At 43.8% G+C, this 23,868-nt stretch overlaps 6 protein-coding genes across 10 annotated transcripts; 3 read left to right on the top strand and 3 right to left on the bottom strand.

Moving 5' to 3' along the window:
• The first annotated feature begins 20 nt into the window (after positions 1 to 20).
• Positions 21 to 14,114, top strand: LOC6545641 (alpha-tubulin N-acetyltransferase 1). 2 transcript variants are annotated; one of them, XM_001972126.3, is made up of 7 exons: positions 21 to 641; positions 8,555 to 8,731; positions 8,824 to 8,979; positions 9,094 to 9,489; positions 10,010 to 10,172; positions 12,296 to 12,354; positions 12,986 to 14,114. In XM_001972126.3, the coding sequence occupies exons 2-7, from the start codon at positions 8,625 to 8,627 to the stop codon at positions 13,503 to 13,505; spliced, it is 1,401 nt and encodes a 466-aa protein (XP_001972162.2). In that variant the 5' UTR covers positions 21 to 641; positions 8,555 to 8,624; the 3' UTR covers positions 13,506 to 14,114. The 2 variants fall into 2 exon arrangements, with proteins under 2 accessions (XP_001972162.2, XP_015013247.1); XM_015157761.2 differs by lacking the exon at positions 12,986 to 14,114 and adding an exon at positions 12,461 to 12,967 and having other exon boundaries at positions 23 to 641.
• On the bottom strand, positions 2,283 to 3,810 carry LOC6545642 (phosphoserine phosphatase). The gene has a single exon (XM_001972127.3). It carries the CDS (start codon positions 3,456 to 3,458, stop codon positions 2,646 to 2,648), a length of 813 nt encoding a protein of 270 aa, XP_001972163.1. The 5' UTR covers positions 3,459 to 3,810; the 3' UTR covers positions 2,283 to 2,645.
• On the top strand, positions 10,179 to 12,021 carry LOC26526084 (POU domain, class 6, transcription factor 2). The gene is made up of 4 exons (XM_015158730.2): positions 10,179 to 10,721; positions 10,779 to 10,883; positions 10,942 to 11,517; positions 11,582 to 12,021. Exons 1-4 carry the CDS (start codon positions 10,644 to 10,646, stop codon positions 11,813 to 11,815), a joined length of 993 nt encoding a protein of 330 aa, XP_015014216.1. The 5' UTR covers positions 10,179 to 10,643; the 3' UTR covers positions 11,816 to 12,021.
• LOC6545640 (cleavage and polyadenylation specificity factor subunit 5) lies at positions 14,111 to 16,654 on the bottom strand. Of its 4 annotated transcripts, none has more exons than XM_026977739.1 (6): positions 16,517 to 16,654; positions 16,267 to 16,465; positions 15,945 to 16,209; positions 15,704 to 15,869; positions 14,400 to 14,514; positions 14,111 to 14,336 (listed from the first exon to the last, which is right to left on the bottom strand). In XM_026977739.1, the coding sequence occupies exons 2-6, from the start codon at positions 16,410 to 16,412 to the stop codon at positions 14,315 to 14,317; spliced, it is 714 nt and encodes a 237-aa protein (XP_026833540.1). In that variant the 5' UTR covers positions 16,413 to 16,465; positions 16,517 to 16,654; the 3' UTR covers positions 14,111 to 14,314. The 4 variants fall into 4 exon arrangements, with proteins under 4 accessions (XP_026833540.1, XP_026833541.1, XP_015013875.1 ...); XM_026977740.1 differs by having other exon boundaries at positions 16,267 to 16,454; XM_015158389.2 differs by having other exon boundaries at positions 16,267 to 16,654.
• Positions 16,655 to 16,835: 181 nt separating this feature from the next.
• On the top strand, positions 16,836 to 19,980 carry LOC6545639 (ubiquitin carboxyl-terminal hydrolase 36). The gene is made up of 4 exons (XM_001972124.3): positions 16,836 to 17,179; positions 17,270 to 18,157; positions 18,257 to 18,426; positions 18,484 to 19,980. The coding sequence occupies exons 2-4, from the start codon at positions 17,711 to 17,713 to the stop codon at positions 19,466 to 19,468; spliced, it is 1,602 nt and encodes a 533-aa protein (XP_001972160.1). The 5' UTR covers positions 16,836 to 17,179; positions 17,270 to 17,710; the 3' UTR covers positions 19,469 to 19,980.
• A 1,439-nt stretch (positions 19,981 to 21,419) lies between these two features.
• LOC6545625 lies at positions 21,420 to 22,809 on the bottom strand. Its single transcript, XM_001972123.3, has 2 exons — positions 22,681 to 22,809; positions 21,420 to 22,333 (listed from the first exon to the last, which is right to left on the bottom strand). The coding sequence occupies exons 1-2, from the start codon at positions 22,711 to 22,713 to the stop codon at positions 21,584 to 21,586; spliced, it is 783 nt and encodes a 260-aa protein (XP_001972159.1). The 5' UTR covers positions 22,714 to 22,809; the 3' UTR covers positions 21,420 to 21,583.
• Positions 22,810 to 23,868: the final 1,059 nt, after the last annotated feature.

The raw sequence follows: 23,868 nt of genomic DNA, 5'->3' as shown, positions 1-23,868 counted from the left end.
GCTTCGAGTGACTCACGTTCTTAAAGACTCCCATCACTAACATATCGATTGACCCATTAGCAGCTTGCCATCTCTTTGTGGCAAGCCAAAGCTTCGCATCTGGCTCCAAAGAAAACCACTTCAACCCCAAAAATCTGTGCTCGCCGCAACCGTTGCTCAGTTTTTAACCGACTTTCGTGCAAAATCCACGCGTCACGGCTACGGCCATATCATCCGGTTCCTTACTCCGATTTCCAAGAGCGGCGCGCATACATACACAAACAAACAAAAGCAACAAACAGCGGCGAATTACCCAGGTGTCTGGACTTATGTGTTGAAGCAAAACAAATAGAAATATACAGAAATACAAAAGGCACACCAGCTCTAAAAACGAATTTTTTTTGTGCAATTTGCGACAAATTTCAAAATCAATAAAATAAGACAAACCCTTCGCCCAGCCGTCGCGTGTGTGAGTGAGATACATAGTTACGGCCGCATCGCAACGCGCAGCATCCGTAACCATCCGAAAATTGCAGCAGAAAAGCCGGATTAGTGCATTCGCCGTACCACTGGAAACTGGAACGCCAATCCGTGAGATATTTCGATTTCCAAGCCCAATCCCTCCGTGGCTGTCGTGTTTAACCGTTCCTCCAAGCGTTGCGGTAAGTCTACCTTCGTCAAGCTTTCTGTTTACGTTTATGCCAGTTTTTCATATCCATTTCCATTCCGCTGCCCACCGCTTTCGCATTCGTGCCGCTGCCGTGTGGCTCAGTGGGCACATAAATAAAGCATCTTTACGTCATGCGACGTGCGCTGAAGTCATTACCAGCAGACACCAGCGGCCAAGCAGAAATGGCCAAGAAGCGCCTCATTTGCATGGCATCCACAGTAGAATTTATATTGTTTCTATACGCCACATAAGAGTTCCCACTCGTTTTCTGGCGCAGACTTGTTAAGACTTCTTTTCCAAAAACGTGTCATTTAATTGGCATCCACAGTGGAACATCTACTTGAAAAATCGCTTCTTTATAAAAATCACATATAGAACAATTAATTGGTATTGGTAATTGTATAATGAGAATGTGTATGAAAAGACTTCAAAAACTATAGGAGAAATTTCTCAATTCTTCAGACATCTCAGCTTCAGAAAGCCTCCCTTATAGAATCCCCACTGTAGTGCCCAAAATAGATGATTCACTTGGGCTGCAGGGCATAACATATGCCTTTTAAGCCCAGTTCATTAGGATGGTGATATCATCGGCGGCTGCTTTCTTCCCGTTCTGTGTTCGAATGCAGCCTGGCCTTAATTCACGCCCCTATGCCGTTCAAACGGCAGTCGAATCACGCCTAATATGGTCCACATTTAAGCTGGCTCAAAGCCTTTTCCGCCGCCAATTAAACACGATGACGTTGACCGCCAAACCACCCGTTCCATTCATGGTTTACCGCCCAATACTGGCACCCACGCTTCGGCCTTGCCTTTGTTTCTGCTTACCAACGGTTTCAACTCCGCTGGAGTCGATTACAGCAATTGATAATTGCCGCAGAGGCGTTGTTTTCTGGTTTTTAACGACCTTTTGAGCCGCCAATTGCCGGCACCTTCGTGCTAAAATCGAAAGGAAATCAAGCTTGCGCAATTAAACAGCTGGTCTTCAATCACAAGTAAAGAAACAACTTTTCTGCTATTTACAAATTATGCCCTATCTTAATTCTCTAATAGTGATGGTAGTTCTTAATTGGACTCTCATAAACAAAGAATAACCAAAATGGTGTATAACACACTAGTTCATATATGTATATATAAAATACCCCAGCTTAAAGAAGCTGGCTTCGGAAAAATCGAATTTTTGAAAGGGGACGCCTGGAATCGTTTGCCCACCAATTAGTTTTTCTTTTTCCCACGACCCACGACCCTGGATTGCGGACCCCGCACCTCATCTATTGCTATAATAAAAGGCTTATAAGGTCGAAGGTATAATAAGGTCGAAAGTAAATTTGTATAAAAGTTCAAAGGAGATCTTTCAACAACCAGGCGTCATGAAATGTGGATTTATTTTTATTTTTGATTATTATAGCAATGGCTAATTACTCTGCAGTCTTACAGTTCCTCAAAAGCACTACCCAGTGTAAAAAATTTATCTATACTTATTTATTTTTAACATTTTTCTAATGACAATAAAATGTACAACACACAATTCGAGAGAAGAATAAATTGTTTATTTAAATCAAATAATTTGTTGAAACATTTATTTAAGACTTCGCTGCTGGTCTTCTCAGTTTCATTCGCCATAAACAGATAGTAATATTTTTTATGTTTTTTATGTGCATGGAATTTCTGTATTCTAAATGTATGTATTCTAAATTTCTTACAGTTCAATGCTTCAGCTTGAACTGTTCATGAACATAAAGGCGCACCCTGTATTTTTACAACTTGTGCTGCTTCGTGCTCGTTTTACATTTTCTGTTAAGTTAACAGTAACAAAGTTGATTTCACTTGTTCGTTTTCCATTACTTTACTATCGCTTTTTATTCTTGTTTACCTACGAACTAACGTACATATTATTACACACATACTTGGACAGAAAGATGTGCATCACTAAGAGCTATAACACGTTGATTTCAAATACTAAATTCGCCACTGCCCCACCGCCTTACGTATACGTATCTCACTGCCCCATCAGCTGCTCAAAGTCCGTTACGTAATACTGGGCTCGGCGATAGACCTCCGGCCGCACGACATTGCCACCAAAACCTATAAAGTAGTTGGCTGGCGGTACGGCCTCCAGATCGGTGGCTCCATCGCCGATCATGGTGATTAGGGCGTCTTCGTTATTCTCCTTCCTTATCAGGGCGATGGCCTCTGCCTTGCCGCCGGAACGAGAAGTGGGCTGGCTGATATCAAAGCTATCGTATTCGCCTAGATAATCAAACAGCATCTTGTTGGCATAGACGTTTTTCAGGGGAATACCCAATTCATTGGCCACGGGCGCAATTAGGCAATCGAATCCGCCGGAGATCAAATAAACCTGTTTGCCTTCCGCCTTCAAGTGGCTCACGAAACGCTTCACGTTTTTGCTCAGTGTACTGGGTCGCTCTTGAATGAAATCCCTCACTTGCCGCTGTGTGGGCCTAATGATGTTCAATCGGATTTTGAGGGCATCCTGGAAGGTCATGGCACCGCCCATCGCCTCCTTGGTGACGCGGGCCACCTCGCTACCCTTGCCGCAATATTCGGCCAGTTCGTCGATGCCCTCCTCGCAAATCACCGTGGAATCCACATCGAAACAGACGATCTGCGACTGCTGGATGACCTTGGCCGCCAATTGGGGCTGCTTGGGCGGTGTTATGGCCGAGGCCACAGTGGTTTTGGCAGCCCCACCGGTGGTGCCATTGCCATTGCAATTCAGCTGTTTGGCCAGCAGATTATGGCCATTTGTGGCTGCTGCAGGACGCGCCAAACTCAATACGGAACCGCTCATCGTAACCGGCGAACACGTTTTGATTTTTGGAGGGGTTTAGTTTTAGCTTTTCGTTTAACGTTTGACGTAAAAGCTTCGGCTGTGTTTGGTGCCCAAAATTTTCCACTGCTTCTCTTTTTGTGTATCTCTTATATCTTGTGCTTTTTGTGTTTTGTATGTTTTCTCGTTTCTTTTTGCACACGCGCTTCGCGTTGCTGGCCAGCTGTTATTTGTTTTTGTTTGATAAGTGGTTACGGCTTGTTTGCCAGCGGGTTTTCCTTAGTCGAACTGCTCGCGATGACTGATTTTTCACAAGTGACTCAAAAACAGTCGATCGCCCTTTTAAGAAAACCCGCTGAACGCACACAAAAGCAGTTTCTCTCTTTTTGTGGTTCTCTCTTTCCACACTGACCACACGGAACAAAAAATTGATGCCCACACAGAAAGAAAAATGTATGCCGGCATGAAGCGAACCTATTTTAGTCGAACTTATTTTAGTGAAAGTAAATTAAAAATGTGTAGTTATACATTTCAATATAAATATAATATAAAGCATGCAACTCGAAAATGCATTCTTACATAATGTAAACGCAGTTTTCATCGGACTTCAAGTTGATGATTTGTTTTCAGTGTAGCGATCAAACGATAAGCATTACCAGTGTGCGAGTGGGAGAGATATGTTTTTTCGATACTACACAACTCCCAACTGTTTTCTTTTTCGGTCAGTTCAAGAAGACTTCCAGAACACCCTACCTCCTATGGTTTCTTTTTATCCGCGAATTACGCTCAATTTTCATTTAATCAGTTTCAATTGAGACAGAATTGCATTTGGGTGAACATGAACCTTTGATCCCAACATGTGCTGCATGAATGTGACAATGTCTGCTTATCAAAGAATATATAAACAATAGAAACAATTATGGTTTAGCTGTCATTAAACTCGCGACACTCGAGTGCTTAGAAGAACCGCCTGGAACCGGATTTACCAGCAGGAGACCATCATTCCTTATCTTTTCCGGCACCATTTAATACTTGAAGATTGCCAGGAGACCGGGTTCTGGGTCCAGACATCGATAGACTACCTCAGAAGTGATCGGCACACAAATACCAAGTGTGACATTTATGACCCCGATTCTAGAAGTGATGTCTGGTAAAATCCAAACTCAGGCGCATGGTGCTTATCACTTTGAAAACGAAGTGTACTTTTTGCGTCTAGTTGATCCCCGTCATTCAATACTTCCTTTTTTGCATTAATGATTAATCATTAATGTGGAAAATAACCGAAATCTCAGCTGATTACTGCTGGTGTATTTGGTGTATTTTTAAATCGGCTAGACTTATATTTAAACTATATTTATACATATATTTCCAGTCCGACATGCTGATGCAATTTGTAGTTACTGTTGCAGTAAGTTACGCTTTCATGTTAGCTGGAGCATCTTTTCTCAATTTTCATATTCATGATATTCATGATTTGACTTTTGAGTCTCTAGTAATTAGATAGAAATAAACAACTAAGCGAGGCGTGTGCTATTACAAGTGAGAATAACAACAATAACGGCTGTAAATGCAATTCTCTCTGCGGTTTCTTGTTTTTGTTATCGTTGCTATGGCACTTTTTTCACAATTGTAGAATAACAAGTTGTTTTGATCGTTTGCGATCGTTTCGTTCGTGGCAAACAGCTCATAAACAAAAAATAACCTACGGTTAGACCGCAAAAAGTATTTCAATGCCACGTTATCGATAACGATAAACAATTCATTGCGTGCAGTGCGTGCATGCTTGAGCATGTTCTCATGCATATTTAAAGCTTACTTCGGCCAACGACTTCCACTAAACAAAGCCCTAAACAGTTGACTATTTTTAATTGCCGTTGCCTTGAGCGACCAAATAACCAAAGAAGGAAGGAAAATCCAAGGGAATAACGGCCCCGACCACACCTGTACCTTTACCTGAGCCTGTCAGCGGCTGCGGCACCTGTCGTTTACTGTTATTTTTTGTTTTACCTTGACAACTCGTCTTGGGTTTTGGGTGTACCTTTCGGTTCTGCATTTATCGATTGACCTTGTTGCTGCATAAATTTCCAACCAAGTCCGTTTCCATTTTGTATATGTACATACTTTCCCTGGACATACAAACTATATAGAGGTAGGCTCGTCACCTGATCCGAACGCCTGGCAAAGCAGCCGAGCTGACTAATTTATTATGCCCATTGAGTGCCTGACGCGATAATGGTTCTAATTCACCAAAAATTCGTTGGACGGTCGAAACTCTAACACTCGAACCATTTTTGACATCGAGAGTTTGTACTACAACTTTTTGGCATTTCAGAACATTATAAAATTTTGTTGCATATTTTTTAACACATTGTTTCGAATAGGCTTTTTGCGGAGATGAGAGTTACATACAAGAAAATAATACTTAAAGTAATTAGTCTTATTTTTAAAAGCCAAATAAAAAAATAGTAAAAACGTTTTAAGCTTAAGAAACAGTTCGACTTTTCAGAATTCTACTGTACTTCCATATACAGCACTGCGGAATTTGGCGAGGCAGTTGGCAGCTGTTCTGTAATGAAGCTCTCTGGCCACACCCCCAACTATTTCCGCCCACTTCCAGTCCAAAATGCCGGGGGCTTGCATAATGACACGACACTTTGTAGGATTGTTTTTATATATTGCAGCCGACAGTTGATAGGCTCGGCTTAATGGCTATTATTCCAGACTGAAGGCTGGGCTAAATTGCTTTATTAATTTTCATCACCAGGCAGTTTAATCGGGAAATGACTATTTATATTTGGGTTGCCAATTGTCTGCACCTCTCGATTGATTTGTTTTTCCACTGCTGTTTCCATGCCGTGTTGTTGTTTGTGTGCTGTCTACTGATTAACCGTTAAATTGAATGTGACGATCCACCTTTCCCCTCTAACACTCGACTTGTTTACGGCAGCACGCGATTTTAATTCCGCTGATTAACTCTCTCACGCTCTAACATTCACCGCACACCTGCACGTATGTGAATTATGTGTGTAATTGTATGTGGAAGTGGAAGAGAGTCATGCTCACTTGACACATTTACAAGTGGAGCAAAGGGGGAGCACAAGAACTGCAGTCTTCCTCTCACACTCACCCCTTAGTGCGGTGCGTGGTTTTCTTTGTTGTTCTGGTTCTTTCTTATTTTGTCCTCTTATGTTTATACCCGTTACTCGTAGAGTAAAAGGGTATACCAGATTCGTTGAAAAGTATGTAACAGACCATTAAAAAATATATATAGTCTTGATCAGGATCAATAGCCGAGTCGAACTGGCCATGTCCGTCCGTCTGTCCGTATGAACGCCTCGATCACAGGAACTACAAAATGTTGCTAGAATGTTGAGATTCAGCATGCAGCTTCCAGAGACATAGACGCAGCGCAAGTTTATTTCCAAATGTTGCCACCCTACTCTACTGCCCACAAACCGCCCAAAACTGTCACGTTCACACTTTTGAACAATTTTTTTTTTTTTATTTCCTTATTTTATTCGCAATTTTTACCGATTTTCCAGAAAATTATCAAATTTCTCTTTCGCACTTCCACTAGCTGAGTCAAAACTTAAAAATGTCACAAGGCTAAAGTTCTAAACTCCATAACTCAACTTATCTTAATCGGATTTTGAAGAAATTTTTTTTCATATTATTCCTGTTTTTTCCCCAATTTCTACCGATATTCCAGAAAATGTTGAAATTTATCATTTGAACTTCCAATAGCTGAGTAACGGGTATCTGTTAGTCGGAGAACTCGACTATAGCATTTTATCTTGTTTTGTTTTGCATCGCTTGATGTTGGTTCATCAACAGTTACAAAGTGGGCTGATTGTATGGCAACGTCAATGGTTGTGCACTGGAAAAATAAACAACCATTGCAATAACAACAACAATGTAGTCCCCTTTGCTGGGGGCCATCCACATGTGCCACTTACAGCCGAGGTCACACAACTAGCACTCAAAGCTGAGATGCTTTTGATAAGTAATAAACCATTTCACTAGTTGCTGTTCTCCATTTTAGATTTCTTATGCAAATATCTATTCATACTGTAACCATGGATTGTAAAAAATGGTTTATGTTCAAATGCAATGATTTTGTCCCATATTGTTTTAGTTTTTTACATTGCATATTATTGATTTCAGTGCCTCTTAACAATTGCCTCTAAAACGTTTTAACACTTCATTGGCAATTCTAGTGTGAGCACTGCTGTAGCTGTTGTTGATATGTAAAAATGAAATGAAAACACGTCATTTGCCGACGCTGGCTTTTCTGTTGCTATCGCACTGGAAACTCGGGCAGCGCCGCTTGCTGCGACGCCGGCAGAGAGTTGTTTAACTTTTCCCCTGACAAAATCGTAACAAAGGGAAAAGTTTTGCTGGGCCGCCCCATCAAAGGTAATTACAATTGAATGCTCTGCTCTGCGTTATCGTTGCACGACGAGTTCGTTGCACTTGTGAATTTACAAAGGCGGTGGCGGCATGCAAGCGACCAACGTTTCGTCCTGACAGACACGCCCCCTCGAAACGGATGCCATATCCGTACTCTTGTCGCAAGGGATTCGCCGCCAAAACGCAACAGTTTCGATTGTAATCCGAGTCTAATGCGCCTATTTAGGTCAACAGTCGGAGTCGGCAACAGCAGCAAAACTAATGCTCATGCCGAGGGATTGCCCCCAAAAGTACACTCCCAGAAAAGTGACGAGTGTCTTTTAAGTAGGAAAAAATGTAATTGAATCAAACATACATAGGTACATAGGTACATGCATGAGTACTTCTAAATATCTTGTGATCAATTTATGAAATGCATGCAATCACCATTATTATAAATAAACATATTTGAAATACACCTTAGTGTTTCGATCCAAATTTCTCTGTGTGTCCACGTGTGGGCTTGCATCTGCTGACTCATTGCCGATGGCGATGGCAATAGCAACAATGATTAGCTTGATTGCATGTGCAGCGATTCCCACACAACGAAATAGACAAAGCCGAAAGCCAAAGTGGGGCTTAATCGGGCGGCATCAGATAATCAAATTGTTTGCACACCGCTTTCGCAACGCTCCATTAAGTTCGCAATTCTCATTTCTCAATTGCAGGGGCCCGCCACCACACACAAGCTTAGTGCCCCACACAAAGACCCCAAAAGAACAATCGAGTGGCAGCATAATGGTGGAGTTCCGCTTCGATATCAAGCCGCTGTTCTCGCAGCCCATCATCAAGGTGACATCCAATCTCCTGCCGCACACCTTTCGCGGCGATCGGCGTCAGAGTTTGTGAGTATTGAAATTGTACGCGGAGTGTGATCCTCTAAGCCTTGATCCGACTAACCGCTACGCTTTCCACACTCACCCACGCTTGCACGCAGAGATGCCACCACCAAGATGTCGGAGATCATCGACCGGCTGGGCCAGCTGTCGGCCACCTCGCAGGGACTCAGCAAGCCGGTGACCACGGCCCAGCGCCTGAGGATGTCCGACAACCAGACCATCTATCTGCTGGCAGATAGTGAGGCGGGTCACAAGTAAGTTGTACCCAGTAGGAATCATACCTCCTAATTAAAAGATTGATTTCAATGTTAATGCCTGTAAGCGTATCTTAAATTGTTATAGCTAACACAAGTATTAACCTTTTCCAGTGGCGCCGTCATAGGTCTGCTAAAGGTGGGCACCAAGGATCTCTATTTGTTCGACGAAACCGGGCAGACGCGCAAGGTGGAGCAGGCTCCATCCATTCTGGACTTCTATGTGCATGAGTCCCGTCAACGTGCCGGACTGGGCAAGCGTCTCTTCCAGACGATGCTCAATGAGGAGCAGTGGACGCCACTCAAGTGCTCGGTGGATCGGCCGTCGGAAAAGCTATTAGCTTTCCTCAGCAAGCATTACGGATTACAGCGAGTCATTCCCCAGGCAAATAATTTTGTACTCTACGAGGGATTCTTTAACGATGCGGCATCGGCGAATGGACATGGTAACGCCCATGAGCACGCCCAGTCGCCGCAGCGCACCCAGAATGGCCTGCACATCACAAACAGGTGAGCGGATTGGGAGTGCAGAGGGCGTCGCCCATCCTGATTTACCCACCTGGCGCAGTACGTGGCAATTAAGGCGTTGCTTTTGCCGCTGCAGGAAACATTTCACTTTCGGCCTCAGTTGGCCATTTCTTTGGCCCCATTTGCATATCGTATGGAAATCGGACTTAAGATTTGTTTGTTTGTTTGCCAAAGGAAGCCCGCTGATCGATAAAACTCGGTCGGATTTGATTAATGACATTGCTTTAATGGTGGCCTGTTGCTTGCTTTGCTCTTTAAATTTTCTGTATACCATTTAAAACAATATTGAAATTACTAACAGAAAATAATGCATAAAGTAAATTTTATAATTAGCTCTCCATTACGTTATTGTCTTACCAAAAGACTTCATTGATTGGTATACAGAGATTTGAATTGATCTATGCCATTCCTAATTCTAAATGACTAATGCTTAACTCTTTCTCCACATGAAACGCTAACTGATAACAAATGATAACCAACGATAACACCACATCGTCAACAGTCCTAACACACAGCTCTTTGGTGCTACTTACCTGGGCGAGGATTCTAACCGGCGGCGTGGTTCCCAGCAGCAGACTACACCGAATGCACTGCTCCAGCAGATAACACAGATCTCTCCGTCCGGACGATATGGGGCAAAACGCCCCACGTGCAGCATGGCCGAGGTACTGAGAGATTCTACTCAATCGCAAAGATAGCTGACCCAATTTTTAGTGTCCATGAGGTTTAAATTTCGATATTGTTTTTTGCGAAATTCCATTTTGAATGAATAAGAGTGTAGCAGTAAAAGAAAAATAGAACTATGTATTACGAGGTCATAAGCAATAATAATCTAAAGTTCGGCTAGTAAAATTAAGGGAACTCGATTTTTTTTGGAAGAAATCTAAAAGCCTATCCTAGTTGGCCGACTGTCCAACTTTCAATCTGTCAGCTTCAAAATCCCCAAGCGGCAGCGGCCCTACCTCAGTTTAAATTTATACATCCCAGCGGTCGTATAGCTCTTTCGACTTCCTGTATACAAAAATATATTTGTATTTTGTACACTTTTTTTTTTAACTGAAAAAATCATCAACTATTTTCCTCGCGATTTGTGCTGAATTTTTCGTGCGGCTTACTAATTTCCAGTGATTTAATTTATGGATGCCAAACGTGGTAATGCCTCCGGGGCACGCCAAGGCGGTGGTGGCTATCATGCCTCCAAGACGAGCGTTGCTGTAAGTTGGTCGACTAACACACAACTCGAGATGATGACTGAATAACTTGGTTTATAGTCACGCCATGCCGGTGGTGGAGTAGCAGCGGCAGTGGGTCGCAAGCAGGCCAGTCAGGCCAGCCTGACGCCCAGCCAGTCCAGGAACACCAATGCCAACGATAATGTAAGATGCTTCCCTCGTTCGGAATCATTAACCCAACACAAATAATGATAAATCACAGCCTCGCAAGAGTCCATTGGACGCCCTAAGCCGCAACGGCCCCGTACGCAATCAGAATCCCTTCCAGCGTCGCTCTGGCTTGCAGGATGTGGATGAGGCCTTTCTGGCTTCCAACGTTTTTGCCCGACCAGCCCGGGTTCGCCATTCTGGCCTTGACAGGGACAACATGCAGCAGGCCGCTGTAGGAGGAACACCTACGGGACAGCAGGCTGCGCCTCCCGTTCCCGCCCAGCAGCAGCAGCAACAGCAGTATCAACAGATACCTGCAGTGGATGCCGTACCCCAGCAGCAGATGCCTCCGCCGGCAGTGGTGCCCTCACAGCAGTACGTGCAACAACCGGCTGCTGGTCAGCCGACGCGCATGGATCCAGTGCCCTCGGGACGGGCTCATGTCCATCAACAGCAAGTGCCACATCAGCAGCAGATGCAGCATCAACAGCAAATGCCACCGCAAACGGGCTACGAGCAGCAGCAGCAGCAACAAGTGATCCAACCAGATGCACAAATGCAGAATAAATATGCAAACCAGCAGTCACATCAGGTGCAGCCGCAACACCAGTCCCCCCTGAATGGATATGTAAATATTACTAAGTTTATACGACAGTCTTCGAAGAGGTTAACCACACCCACCTGACCCACAGCCCTCGCAGCCGCCAAATGCTCCGCAGGCATCTATGCCAACCACCGGAGGAGCAGCAGCACCAGCAGCTCCAGGAGCAACTGGCGGCAGTAATGCGCCCAGGGAAAACGCTGGTGGCTCTGCGGCACCGGCGGATGCCGAGATGTGCACCACATGCCCCAACTGCCAGACCACGATATATTTAGTACGCTCCCCGGAACTTGGACATGGCGATGCCGGTTTACCTGTCCAGTAAATGATGAAATCTCGCCCGAGTGAAGTGCACCAAATTCTAAGTGCAAATCTCTGTTGTTTTATCACCCATTGTTTTGTTTTAATGTAACGACAATTTATGAAGGAAGCCCAACCTCAAAGAAGCTCCCTTTAAACTGTACCGTACTATAATTTTGGAACAAATGTGTAAATTGAACAATTCCAAATATAGAAATTGGAGAGTTGTAATATGGTCGGCTAAATAGAGTGGGTCAAATGGGTGTAACAACGTAATCGGGGGTTGATATTTTGGCTGCGTGCCAAGTGGTTGTTTTTTGGGCAACACAAAAGCTATTTCGCGTTTTGTATTAGTATTTGTATTAAGTTGTAGAGGTGGCAATTAATGGAGAAACTCATTGAATTGTATGGCCCACGAATAGGCTATTAATATAGGTTAATAGGCTGATCTTATCTCGAATTGTTTTCACCCCGAATATGACCTAACAAATTTCTCTATTTTCAGATAATTCATGCTGGCAACTCGAAGGGCGGAAAGGGCAATGGCAGTGCAGAAGCAAACAGGTAAAAGCTCAATCGCATAACTAAATAATAGCAATTTGCTGGCATTATCATTTTGTGTATGGTCTTCATTTGGGTTTCATTTTGTTCTTTTTCGTTTGTCTTTCAGAATCAAATAGACAAAGACAGTCCACAAATATTGCACACGGCTGCTTCACATACAAAAGAAATAGAAATCAAAACTAGATAAACTGATATTGTATCAACTTAATAACCATTGTACAAAGCTTTGATTTTAGCCAATTATTTATATTTTCGCCTAGTTAATTTAAACAACCGATGAATTTACTTAATGTACAAGTACAAACAGAAGAAGCTGCACTTGCCGCATGCCACCACCCACCATCCACCACCACCACCCACAACACAACAAAAGAAATAAATAAAATCTGAAGAGTACCAAGCCACTAAATCGGATCCGTTACACAAGACACACGAAAATACCTGACGAATTGTGATTAAACATATATAACTTATCATTTAACATTTAACTACATACTTGTTGGTCGTAACTTATTTCGTTTTTTTCTCGAGCAATAAAATCAATTATATTAATTCAGTGTTTCCCAGTGCTGTTATTATGTTGTAGTTCAATAAAGACTAGTTTTAACCGCTCTAAAAACTCTTTCAACAGTGGCAATGGTAACCACGATATTGCTGAGATCGCCGAGCAACTGCAGCGGCAAAGCCTGGCCGACTTGGAAGGCAGTAGCTATGAGCCGGAGCCAGAAGTTGAACCGGAGGCTGAGCCCGAGGCGGAACCCGAACCCGAACCGGAGGTGATTACGCCCCCATCACCGCCGCCAAAGAGCCACACTCCCACTCCACCATCCGTGCGATCTCCGGAGGTGGCCGAGAGCATTGTGGGCGACAACCGGAGACCTCCGGCTTTCCAGCTGAGCAAGCAGCACACGGGCATGAAGAATCGCTCGTTTGGCGTCGGTATGGCCGTGATGCCCAGCAGCAAGATGGAGTTCGATCAGATGGAGCGCGAAGATTTTGGGGTAGTGAAGATCAACCGTCCGCCCGGTCATGAAGTCACCTCGCCGGGCCAGGACAATACGGATGCCATGTCCACCGTGTCGTCAGGCGGCGGCGGCCTCACTGATCAGGGCTACTACGATCTAAAGTTCTATCACAATAAATTGTGGTAAAGATCACAAACGAGAAAGCACGCATTATTTGCTAACATCTTTTGTACGTGTGGCATAAGCATAATTAAACAAATTTAATCTAGTCTGTAAGATTGTATTGTCTAATCAAAATAACACACCAAACGGTTCCTGTACTTAAGTTCGATGATTTCGATTTCGTTGTGAGCTTCTCAGACTTTTTGTTGATTTCATTTGTTACAAGCCACTCACTCCGAAGAGCATCCGTATCCTAGAGCCTCACTCACAACTAAACGTTAACAATAGCAAATTTAAATGTACGTAGAGTAATTGCTGTCGGTACTGAGCTAGATAATTTACAACACATACTCGACTTTGGTTGAAAGGAGCCTTTATTAATAATTTCGCTTTGTACTGTGTATTCTGAAGACCCCCTTAATGTTATTCAGCCCATGTGTATCTTCCAATTACAGAAAACGCGAATATTTCGAACAAATCTATGGCGAGTACATGCTATAGGGATAGCGCCAGTTGGCCAGAAACCATCTTCATTACTATACTCAACATTTCTTAAAACATTGTCTAACATTTAGTTGATAGAACAAAACCCCCAAAATGCAAATAGATTAAAGATGAAGATATACAAATAAAGCATAAATTTTGTCGACTCTATTTGCCAAGTAAAAGGGCCTGGTTTTCCATTTTATCTGCAATACAATTATGTACGTTTACACACACACATGAAATGGAAATCTACGGGCTGATCTGTGCTGCTGAAATCTGTAAGGTAGAGCTATCGTTGGTGCTGCTTCTGCTTAAATATTGCTGGACGTGGACCCCTCCTTCTGCCTTTACATGTAGATAAAGTTGAATCTGCAGAGAGTAGCATAAGTAAGTGGGGAAATCTAGAAGCTCCGAAATGAGATACGAACTTACCTGCAGAGGGCCTGCGGCAGGGATGAGATAATGGGTCCATAACCTTGCGAGTTGTCGTATAGCTCGAACAATGGCGCAGCAACAAGCTTATAATTTTTGGGTACAGCAAATAGTGCTAGATTACGGAAAACGATAGAGACAGAATTCATGTATGTAGAGATATCAAAGAGCATTCAAATTCACAGGATATACTATCTAGGGATATTACAATCGGTTGTACAATTTACATATTAAGAATCATTTCGCAGCCGTAAGATATAAAGAGTCGTATGCGTTTTGTGTTACATTCATAGTTGGTTACGTTAGACTAATTAATTGGATTCGCTGCGACTTGCAAAGCGTGACTGGCACTTTGCTGGCCCAGCGATGTCACCTAATATCAGATATGAACATAATTTCAATTAGGAGCAACATTATACATGATATGTGCGGTTCGACTTGTGCGCTGAAATGCTTCAGCTAGTGGACATCAGTTCATTTCAGCGCACAGCGAATGCGTAAGCATTAGCAGGTACGAGCGAAAAAGGTATAAACAGTTTTTGCTTGTGTTTACATAAACGAGTGCTTAATTTAAGGAGCGACTTGCGACCTGACTGCCCTGCATGCGTGCAAATCTGCAAAACACGCGAGATTTGGGCACATGACTGCGACAGCCAGCAACGTTACAATGCTCTCTGCTGCCTGCCCTTAAGATGAACAACACATGACACTTCACAAAAGTAAGAATAGAAGCTAGGAAATAAATAAATATGTAAATAGAAGGATAACATTGCTGCGCTCAGTCTCACAAGTATGTCGACATATTTACAAAATTAAGTACAAGAACAATCTTTGAATTTCGAATGATCAAAATCGGGAAATAACAAAATATGCCAACACTCAGTCCTGAGCAAATATACAATTTGACTTTGATTTCAGACATGTTGTACAATTGGACTAGAATCAAAACTAACTAAGAAGTCGCCTGCGCCAGCTTTGCGATCTGTTTGTTTCTTTTCTGTTTGATCTTTTCTGTTTGCTCGATTGTTGTTCTATGGCATTGCACTCTTGAGAGTAGAGTTGGGTAGATACGACACACACGGTGCTAATGGAACTGCTCAGGGTACATCGTAACTGGCGTTCCCGTCCGTATCTAAACAGCATTGAAAAGATATGACATGAGGTTTGTTAGCGTATTCGGTTTTTGGCAAACAAAAACAATCTATAGGTTATATAAAGTACATGGAGAGATGGATATTCTGGATACACGGTGTGTTCGTTTTACCTACGCGTAGGGACTCACAAAACGCCCAGCGGATATTTACCCTTTTCATGTAGCTGGACGAGGAAAAGCCGCTTGTGCTCCTTGGGTTTGGTGATGTGCGGCGGAATGTATGGATATTGCGGTGGCTCAAAGTTCGGCCGCCACCAGTTCCCAATCGTGTCCTCGACAATCCACTCCTGTTTCACGCCGTCCTGACGACCCAGCGTCTAACAAGTAAGAAGTAAATAGGGATAGTTAAGACTCAATAACAATGCTCATCTAGGGCTCCATATTCAATTTACCTCGGATAGCAATCGCTTGAGGCCCTCGACCTCATCCTCGCCTGCGTTTAGCTCCCCACCGGGCAGTTTGAAGAACGTGGTGCCCAGCTGCAGAAGCAAAACATGTGGCAGTCCGTGCTCGTGGACAAGAAGCACTCCCTCGACGGACCGCCGCATTCCGATCCGGTCGAACTCCTCGCGCATACGCTGGAATCGGGATGGCACCGACGGATCCTTCTCAAAGAGCGGCTCCTTGGTGCCGAATGTGTAGTTCGTCAGAGGGTATCTAAAACAAACGATTCATCTACCAAGTGCATCTAATAATGAAATGCGATATACCCACAAGTTAATGGTGCGATTGATGGTCAGCGCCTGGTTGGTGTACTTCTGGGTACCGTTGTTATTGCTGCTAGCTGCATCCGCTTGGCCTTGACTTCCGCGGCGCGGCCAACCGGAGCCCGATTTGTTTGAGACTTGCGAGGACGCCATTTTGTTATACACACACCGCTGTGGGAAAATTTGCGGGACAAGCTGGCGAAATCCTTTGGTTGAGCGTTGATAACTTGCTTTGCAATAATTGTAAAATGCCTTACTGTTTATTTACAATGTTGACTATAAATTAAATTTCACTTTTGGCCGTTTTATTACACTTTTCTGTCCAGCGCTTGTGCAAAAAATTAACCGGCTGGACGAGGGCTGCAAGTGAATTGATTAATGATGAAAGGAACCGGTTCGTTGAACTAGATTATGGAATTTATCGATTTCGTACATTGCGTAAAATAATATTATAAGAATACATTGCGGTATATTTTATAAAGTTGTTTTTGTATTATTGTTTGTTTTATATTTAAATGCATTGTTAAATTATTGTTTGTTTATTTATGTTACGACATCCCTGGTGTTCCTAGCCGTATGGCAACGCTCTGAAATTGCGCAGCAACCCCATCTGGCCACACTGTCCCATTAGTTTTTTGTTTATGTTGGGTTGTCGGAAAAATCGGCTGTTTTCCGTGTGTCCGTCTGCCATGAAAAGCTGCTAAAAAGCTAAATATAAAAATCAGCGCAGCGCACACGTTCCGCTGCCTGCATTGTTTTACCATTTTAATGGGAAATTATGTGAGTGCGAGTCAGGAAAACGCATAGTGTGTGTATATATATATACATAAGTATTCCACTGCGCCCGTTTGTTTGTGTGTGTTTTTGTGTGCATGGTGCAATGGAAAAGAGATTATTATAAATGAAAATCAGTGAAATGTGTAAGTGTGGCACCTCAAACGCTTTGAACTTTTCCGTTCTTATGTTTTCACCTTGTCTTCTCTTCTCTTCTTCACCCTCCTCCCCCGCAGACAACCAACTCCCACTTGTACGTGTGTAGGAAGGCAGAAGGGTGTTTTACATTCGTGTGCGTGCCAGATAAAAAGACTTTGAATTTCTGGAGGATATTAGTGTCAACCGAGGGGGTATAATACGCCGTAGGCCCTAATATGCAGGCAAGTCCATTAATTACGCCAAAGGTCAGAGGTTAGGCACGCAGCCAGGATCCAAGGAGCAATAATAATGTTGTAAGAAGGCGACCTGTAAGCGAGAGCGAGAGAGCTGGAGTTTTGATGTGAGTGCATGGTAGAACAAAGAGGACGAAAAACACGGCTAACGAATTCGCCGAACGACACATTCGCCGCAAGGCGAATTCCAGCTTATCCCAGTGAACGAATGAAAAACAAAAGGATATCTTATTGAAACTGAACAAACTAAAGACTGCCGAAATAGTTATATAAAATCCAAAAACCATGTCTGCGGCCGAACTTGAAGCGGAGGCTTCAGCCCACGAGCAACAATCCCAGCAACAACAACAAAATCAATCACAAAGCGAGGAGATAAATACAAACACTGCCACCATCAATGCAAATGCAAACACAACAAATAGCTACAACAATAATTTGGATACGGAAACACAGCTACAGATGCACCAGGATCCGCAGCAGCAGGAAATCGAAGGCAACAGCAACAATGGCATCACAGGACTCGGCCTCAGTCTGATGAACTCCTCACCGCCGCCGCACAGCTACCGGCACTCGCGGGCCTATCGCCACTTCAAAAATCCGCCGCAGCCCCACATGTGCATCCGCACCACCACGGAGGCTGGCGAGGAGCTCTTCATCAATGTCCTCAGCTGGACGCGCATTGTGATACCGCAGGAGCCCAGCGATCCCATTCCCCTCTACGGAGGCATGCGGGTAAGATTAATTCGATTAAGGGTCCTAAAACATCTACATATATTTCACATTCGTTAGACAAAGTGTTTATGTTTTTTTTTTTTTTTTGCTTTTTTTCAGGTACCGCCTGGCAGTCCACGCAGTCCACCCATTGTCTTTGCCGTAATGGCCAATCCGGAGGTGCTGAAAGACTCAGGACGTCACAGCAAAGATCCTGAGGAGCGACGAGCTATGGTTGAGCTAATGTGCGACTTTGTGGAGGCTATGAATCCAGGCGTGAAATTAGTCAGGTATATATTGCCCGATTAAAAAAAGAATTTCAAGAAAAATATGTGATATATTCCCAGAAACGCCATAATACTTAAGGATCGCGATATCTCAGGCGAGCTGAAGGATGTCTGGAATGCTGTTCAAGCGCAGCGTGATCGCGAGAGGGAGGAGCAGATGATGCAGCAGCGCCAGCAGCAGCACTACCAGAACATCACCACGCAGCAGATGTTTCCCAAATCGCCGGATGCAACGCGGGCAGCTAGTGCTGGTGCTGCAGTGAACGAGGCCAGCTCCCCGCCGGCTCACCTATCTGAGCCGCTGTTGGCAGAGCAGGGAAATGGCAATGGCAATGGCAATGGGAATGGCATCACACTGGCTGTGTTTGCACAGCAGCTGGACAACAAAGTGGCCAGCGAGCAGGCTGAACAGCAGGAGCAAACGGCAGTTTCTGATGATGCTTGCGTGGATCAAACGGATGCAGGCAGTTCGGTGAATGGATCATCAACTTTGCTGGACAATCATTCGGTGGCGGTGGAGATTGAACCAGAGGTAAAGGTTATTCCATCGGCAGCCACGAATGGCGCTAGCACTCCGACATCCAGCAACGCAACACCCACAACAACCGCCACATCATCTCCCAGTCCAACCCCGGCTCCCGTTGTTGCTCCCGTTGTCACACCAACTCCTCCGCCAGCTGCTCCCGCAAAGAAGGAGAAACTGGGCGGCTTCTTGCCCAACGGCTGCATCTTCCCGCGCTTTAAGAACAACAAGCACAAAGACAAGGACAGCAGTCACAAGGAGGGCAAGAGCAAAGAGAAGACCCTGCTGAATGCGCTGAAAAAGAGCAAAGAGAAGAAAGTGGCGCCCAGTGAACAGCCGACAGAGAAAGGAGCCGCCTCGGACAACGGAACCACGCAGTATGAGAAGAACTGCATCAACAATCTGGAGTGCGAGGTGCAGAAGCTGGACTTGAACAGCGGCAGCAATGGCGACAATAGCATGTTCATCAAGCTGAAAGTTTCGCCGGCCAATGCCACAGCAGCGGCAGCGGCGGCAAAGTAGAGATAATCCTGAATTTACACACAAAAATCTCGTAGGTAAGTGGGATGTTAGGACGGAAGAGAGTAGGAGGCGGCACTCTCCAGTGAACAGTGTCACAGTGTCAGCACTTAGGGCTTAGAGTCGTGGATAGAGTCGTGTAGCATATACAAGATTTATATATACAGATATATATACATTCACACACCCGTTTACACCGTTGGTCAATTTTTTTGGATAGCCACTCAGAACCAGGACTAGAAGAACTAACAGTTGTGCCATGCTCCAGCTCATAGACATTTATAGACGACAGCGCTTCTCCCAGGATCTTCCCCGGCATTTAACTGACAGAATGATAAACGTATTTACATAGTTCAATATATGTATGATTCGCATACAGTTTGCCTTATATACAACAAGCCCAAGAGAGCGACAAGAACCTAGCAAGAACCAGTTGATAAGCACGAGAATTAATGTATTTAAAACGTAATCGTCGAATGTAACTCATGCGCCAAATGAACATCCCAGCACTCAACCACATCCTAGACTAACTACTTGCTCCATTCCCAAATTGTCTCATCACCTCATCGGGTACCATCCACCCCCAGATCACCAGACATCTCCCACTCCATCCGTAACCATATCCGTGCAAAAGTATTAGGAAACTTCGCAGATCCAAAAACCCTAACCCTGGATCGATTGATCTCCACGCTTTGAAGTTGAGGGGCAGTGAAAACAGCGGAGGGAGTTTTAAAGCCGGCTCTTTAGTGCCACGACTAACTTATGTACCTTAGTATACCCGAATGCGAAAACAGTATACAGACCACCCGCAATGTCGCTATTATGATTTATATTTTAATGTTCATCTTTTAGTTCCTCTTATTGGGTACCGAAGGGGGAAACTACTTCTCTTTCTATTTATTTTCCGTGCGTGCTTGTTGTGTTGTAATTGATACTGTTGGAATGTTTAACTTTTATTGTTTGTGCTAACCCAATCCCTCAACTTCAAACGAAACCATACACGAATCATATATTATAGAGAGTAAACCACTAGAAATCGAATAAATATTCGGGAAGCACCACTGAATAATGGGAAAACAAAAAGTTTCAACTGCAATATCGGACTGAACAAAGCTGCCATACGAAAATTATATACATGTAATGACTTTGTATATAAAGTTAGCAACAGATTTCCATTAAACAAAAACAAATAAAAAAAACGAAATTTCAATTGTGATTCCATCGAAAATCTAATTTTGTTTCCACATCGAAGAATTTTATTGAAAAACTCGAAACACATACACACGTATACCGAATAAAATATAATTTTGTTTGCTAGGAAAAACCTCACGTAAGCGGAGATCCCAACAAAAAGAACTTTTCTTTTTGTTTTTAGTTTATTTTTTTAGGTGCCATACAGGACGAAGCGTGTATGAGAATTAATCAAAATTGATTTCATCCAATTGGTATTATACTTAAGCCCAGAGTTTCCTTAATTGTGAGTTGAAACGAGTACCGAAAACCCTAAAGTCTATGCTGGTTTTTAACTGGTTGTAAATGAGAAATGCTCGTGTAAAATTAGTATTAAATTATAGCACGAACCCAACAACAGGAACAGCAACAAACATAACACTACAATTACAAATTAAATTAGTTTAAGACCCAAGTCTTCTAAGCGAAGAGCAAAAAGCAATAATTTTACTAGAAAAGAGAGACACGGCAAGAAAATCATAATGAAAATGCGTGTGGCTAGTAACAGCAATAGGGTAGGGGGACATCTGGAAAACTCAAGAGCACCATCTTCACTGGGCTTATCCGAGAGATGCAATACTGTTTCCTTGGAAATATCTAGAGTTTTCCGGAGCACCCGGAAAAACTTCTACAACAAAAAGCAAGCACACACTAGCGGATGAAAAGCCAACACACAAAAACACACATTTTTATATGTATATGTATGTAATAATAAAAGATCGTATTTGACAAAAGTGTATTTGAAGTTGCGATTTATTTTGCGAAGGATTTCAATAAATATGTGGAAATGTCTTAGCTACTTTCTACAGCACGACCTATACAAGGCGAACCATGGATGCGATGGATCTGCCAAACCCTTACGGATGGGTCTAGATCAGGATCTGGTTCCTACTCGTCCTTGTTGTTGATAGCGCGCAGGCGTTCCAGCTCGGCACGCTCCTCCTTGTTGCGCAGCAATGGGACATTGTAGTCGAAGGCATAGAAGAAGCCCTTGGGCTCACCGGTCTCCTCGGGTCCGGGTACATATGGCGGCTCCTCGTGCACGTAGGGCTGGTACTCGGGCTCGGTGGGCTGGTAGCGACCCTCCTGCTGGTACTCGGCGGCATAGGGATCGGGATTGTGACCAGCGGCGGCGGCCAGCTCGCCCCACAGCTTGAAGTGCTCCTCCTCGGCCTTGAGGACAGCGGGAGTTTTGGTGGCCGGCAGTTTAAGGTGCGCCGGACGGTTGTCCTCCACGTGGAAACCGGTCTTATCCGCATAGTAGTTGGCCACAAAGTCACGGCCATGTGGTTGCACATACTTGTACGAACCGGTCACCTTGCCCGTCTCATCGCGCCTCTCGTTCTTGCCCTGGTTCCAGTCCCTGTAGCCATAGGCAAACTGGCCCAAACCATCCTGACCATGGTACTGATGGGCGTCGTAGTGCTCCTCCACATAGTCCTCGGGATGCTCGATCACACGACCCATGTACACAAACTGCCCCTTGTCGTTGCGGGCCTCGGGCAGGGGATTCTCTCCGGTTTTCGGGGCATACTCGATGTCGCCAATGCCACGCAGCTGGGCGCTGTTCAGAAACTGCTGGGCCTCCTCGGGAGTAATGTTGATCTTAAAGATGTTCTCGCCGCTGGCTAGGGTGGCCTGAAAGAAAATGAAGCGTAAAAACAATTAGCAAAATATTAAGACAATCCGTAAAAGTGTGTCTTAAGAGTTAGCGAACTTTATGGCCAATTAAACACGCTACACAATTCTCGAGAGATCACAAAAAAAGGGTATGATGTCATATCATCTGTGATTAAAGTCTCATCTCACATGTAACCCGATGCTTGCTTAATTTTTGCACATTGTATAACTTTTGTATTTGCACAGTGCGATCCGCACACATTTGACATTTGTAGAGTCACAACCCGGACTTTAATTGAATGGATCGGATGTATTCAGAGATGCTCGTAAATATCAGCTTAATTATGCAAATTATCTGCATTTACCAGCAACAGGGCAGCCACGATGAAGCACTTCATTATGGATTCGGTTTGAAATATGAGTTATATATCCAGGTATCACTAGGTTTTCGCTGTTCTCCAGTTGGCGGGCTACTAATAACTGAATATCCAAAGGCACTGCTTATATACTAACTTTTAGATCGGCCAGGTATTGTTGTTTTTTGCGTTTTGCATAAATCTGAATGAAGATGTGCTGGCTGGCTGGCTGGCTGGCCGACTGTTTCACTGACCAGCAGTCTGAGCTTCACCTGTCCGGTTTCTTACTCAGCTTTAGAATCTCGCATCCCACAACCAGTGGCGGCAATTTGAAGTTCATTACCAGCTTCGCTCAAATTCGCACTTCTCACACTCGACTACGGATATATATTGGGAGAGATGCGGAGACAACTATGAAAACATCATTAATTGTATTTATGCCGCCTGGTCAATTAGTTATCTAATAGCTTTGTGGTCTATCCATCCATTGTTGCCTTCCACAGAACCCTTTTCGAAACGATTCAAGTGGCATTTTCAGCGCTCGTTGGCTGTCAGTTTCGAGTATCTTAAAGATACTTTTTTTGCCCAGCGGAATTTGATGGTTCAGCAGGCGTATTCAGCGGCTGAGTGTCTCAAATCTGGTTTCGATCATCTTATGGTATAAGCAGTTTGGATCTGCATTTTTTTCGTCATACGTTTTTCAAGAATTCTTAATTTGATTTGCTCAATAATTTTTTGAAATATACAACTTTTTTCAGGGAAAAGGTACCATTTTTAATCCAGATTCTGTTTGCAAGGTGCCCAATAGTCGAACCCCTAATTATGAAACGATTTACCCTAGCCACTTGGCTATGATTTATTTACAATTAAGCATCTTTGAGCGCCTCAATTACTTTTTACTTATAATTAATGCAAAGTATACTGCTAAAGGTTTAACTTTGACTACGGGTTTCCTGTAGATCGGCGGAAGTTTATTTGTTTAGACATGCGCCAAGCACTTGAAGTCCGCGATTGAGTGCTGCATAATTAGATGCGATGTGAGTAAAATAGAGGATGCGATGGGTAATCACATCAGCACACGGATAGGCGATCAAATGTCAGTTCAATAAGACCGGCTCAAGTGTAATTAGAGACCACCTATCTTGGGTTTCGGGAAGGGATCTTGGGCTTTCGGACCATCGATCGATCGTGCCGGGC

Source organism: Drosophila erecta, unplaced genomic scaffold (assembly GCF_003286155.1).
Source record: "Drosophila erecta strain 14021-0224.00,06,07 unplaced genomic scaffold, DereRS2 tig00000021-arrow-pilon, whole genome shotgun sequence".
NCBI lineage: Eukaryota > Metazoa > Arthropoda > Insecta > Diptera > Drosophilidae > Drosophila > Drosophila erecta.
Note: the sequence above shows the minus strand (reverse complement) of the source record. Positions and strands in the feature narration are given on the sequence as shown.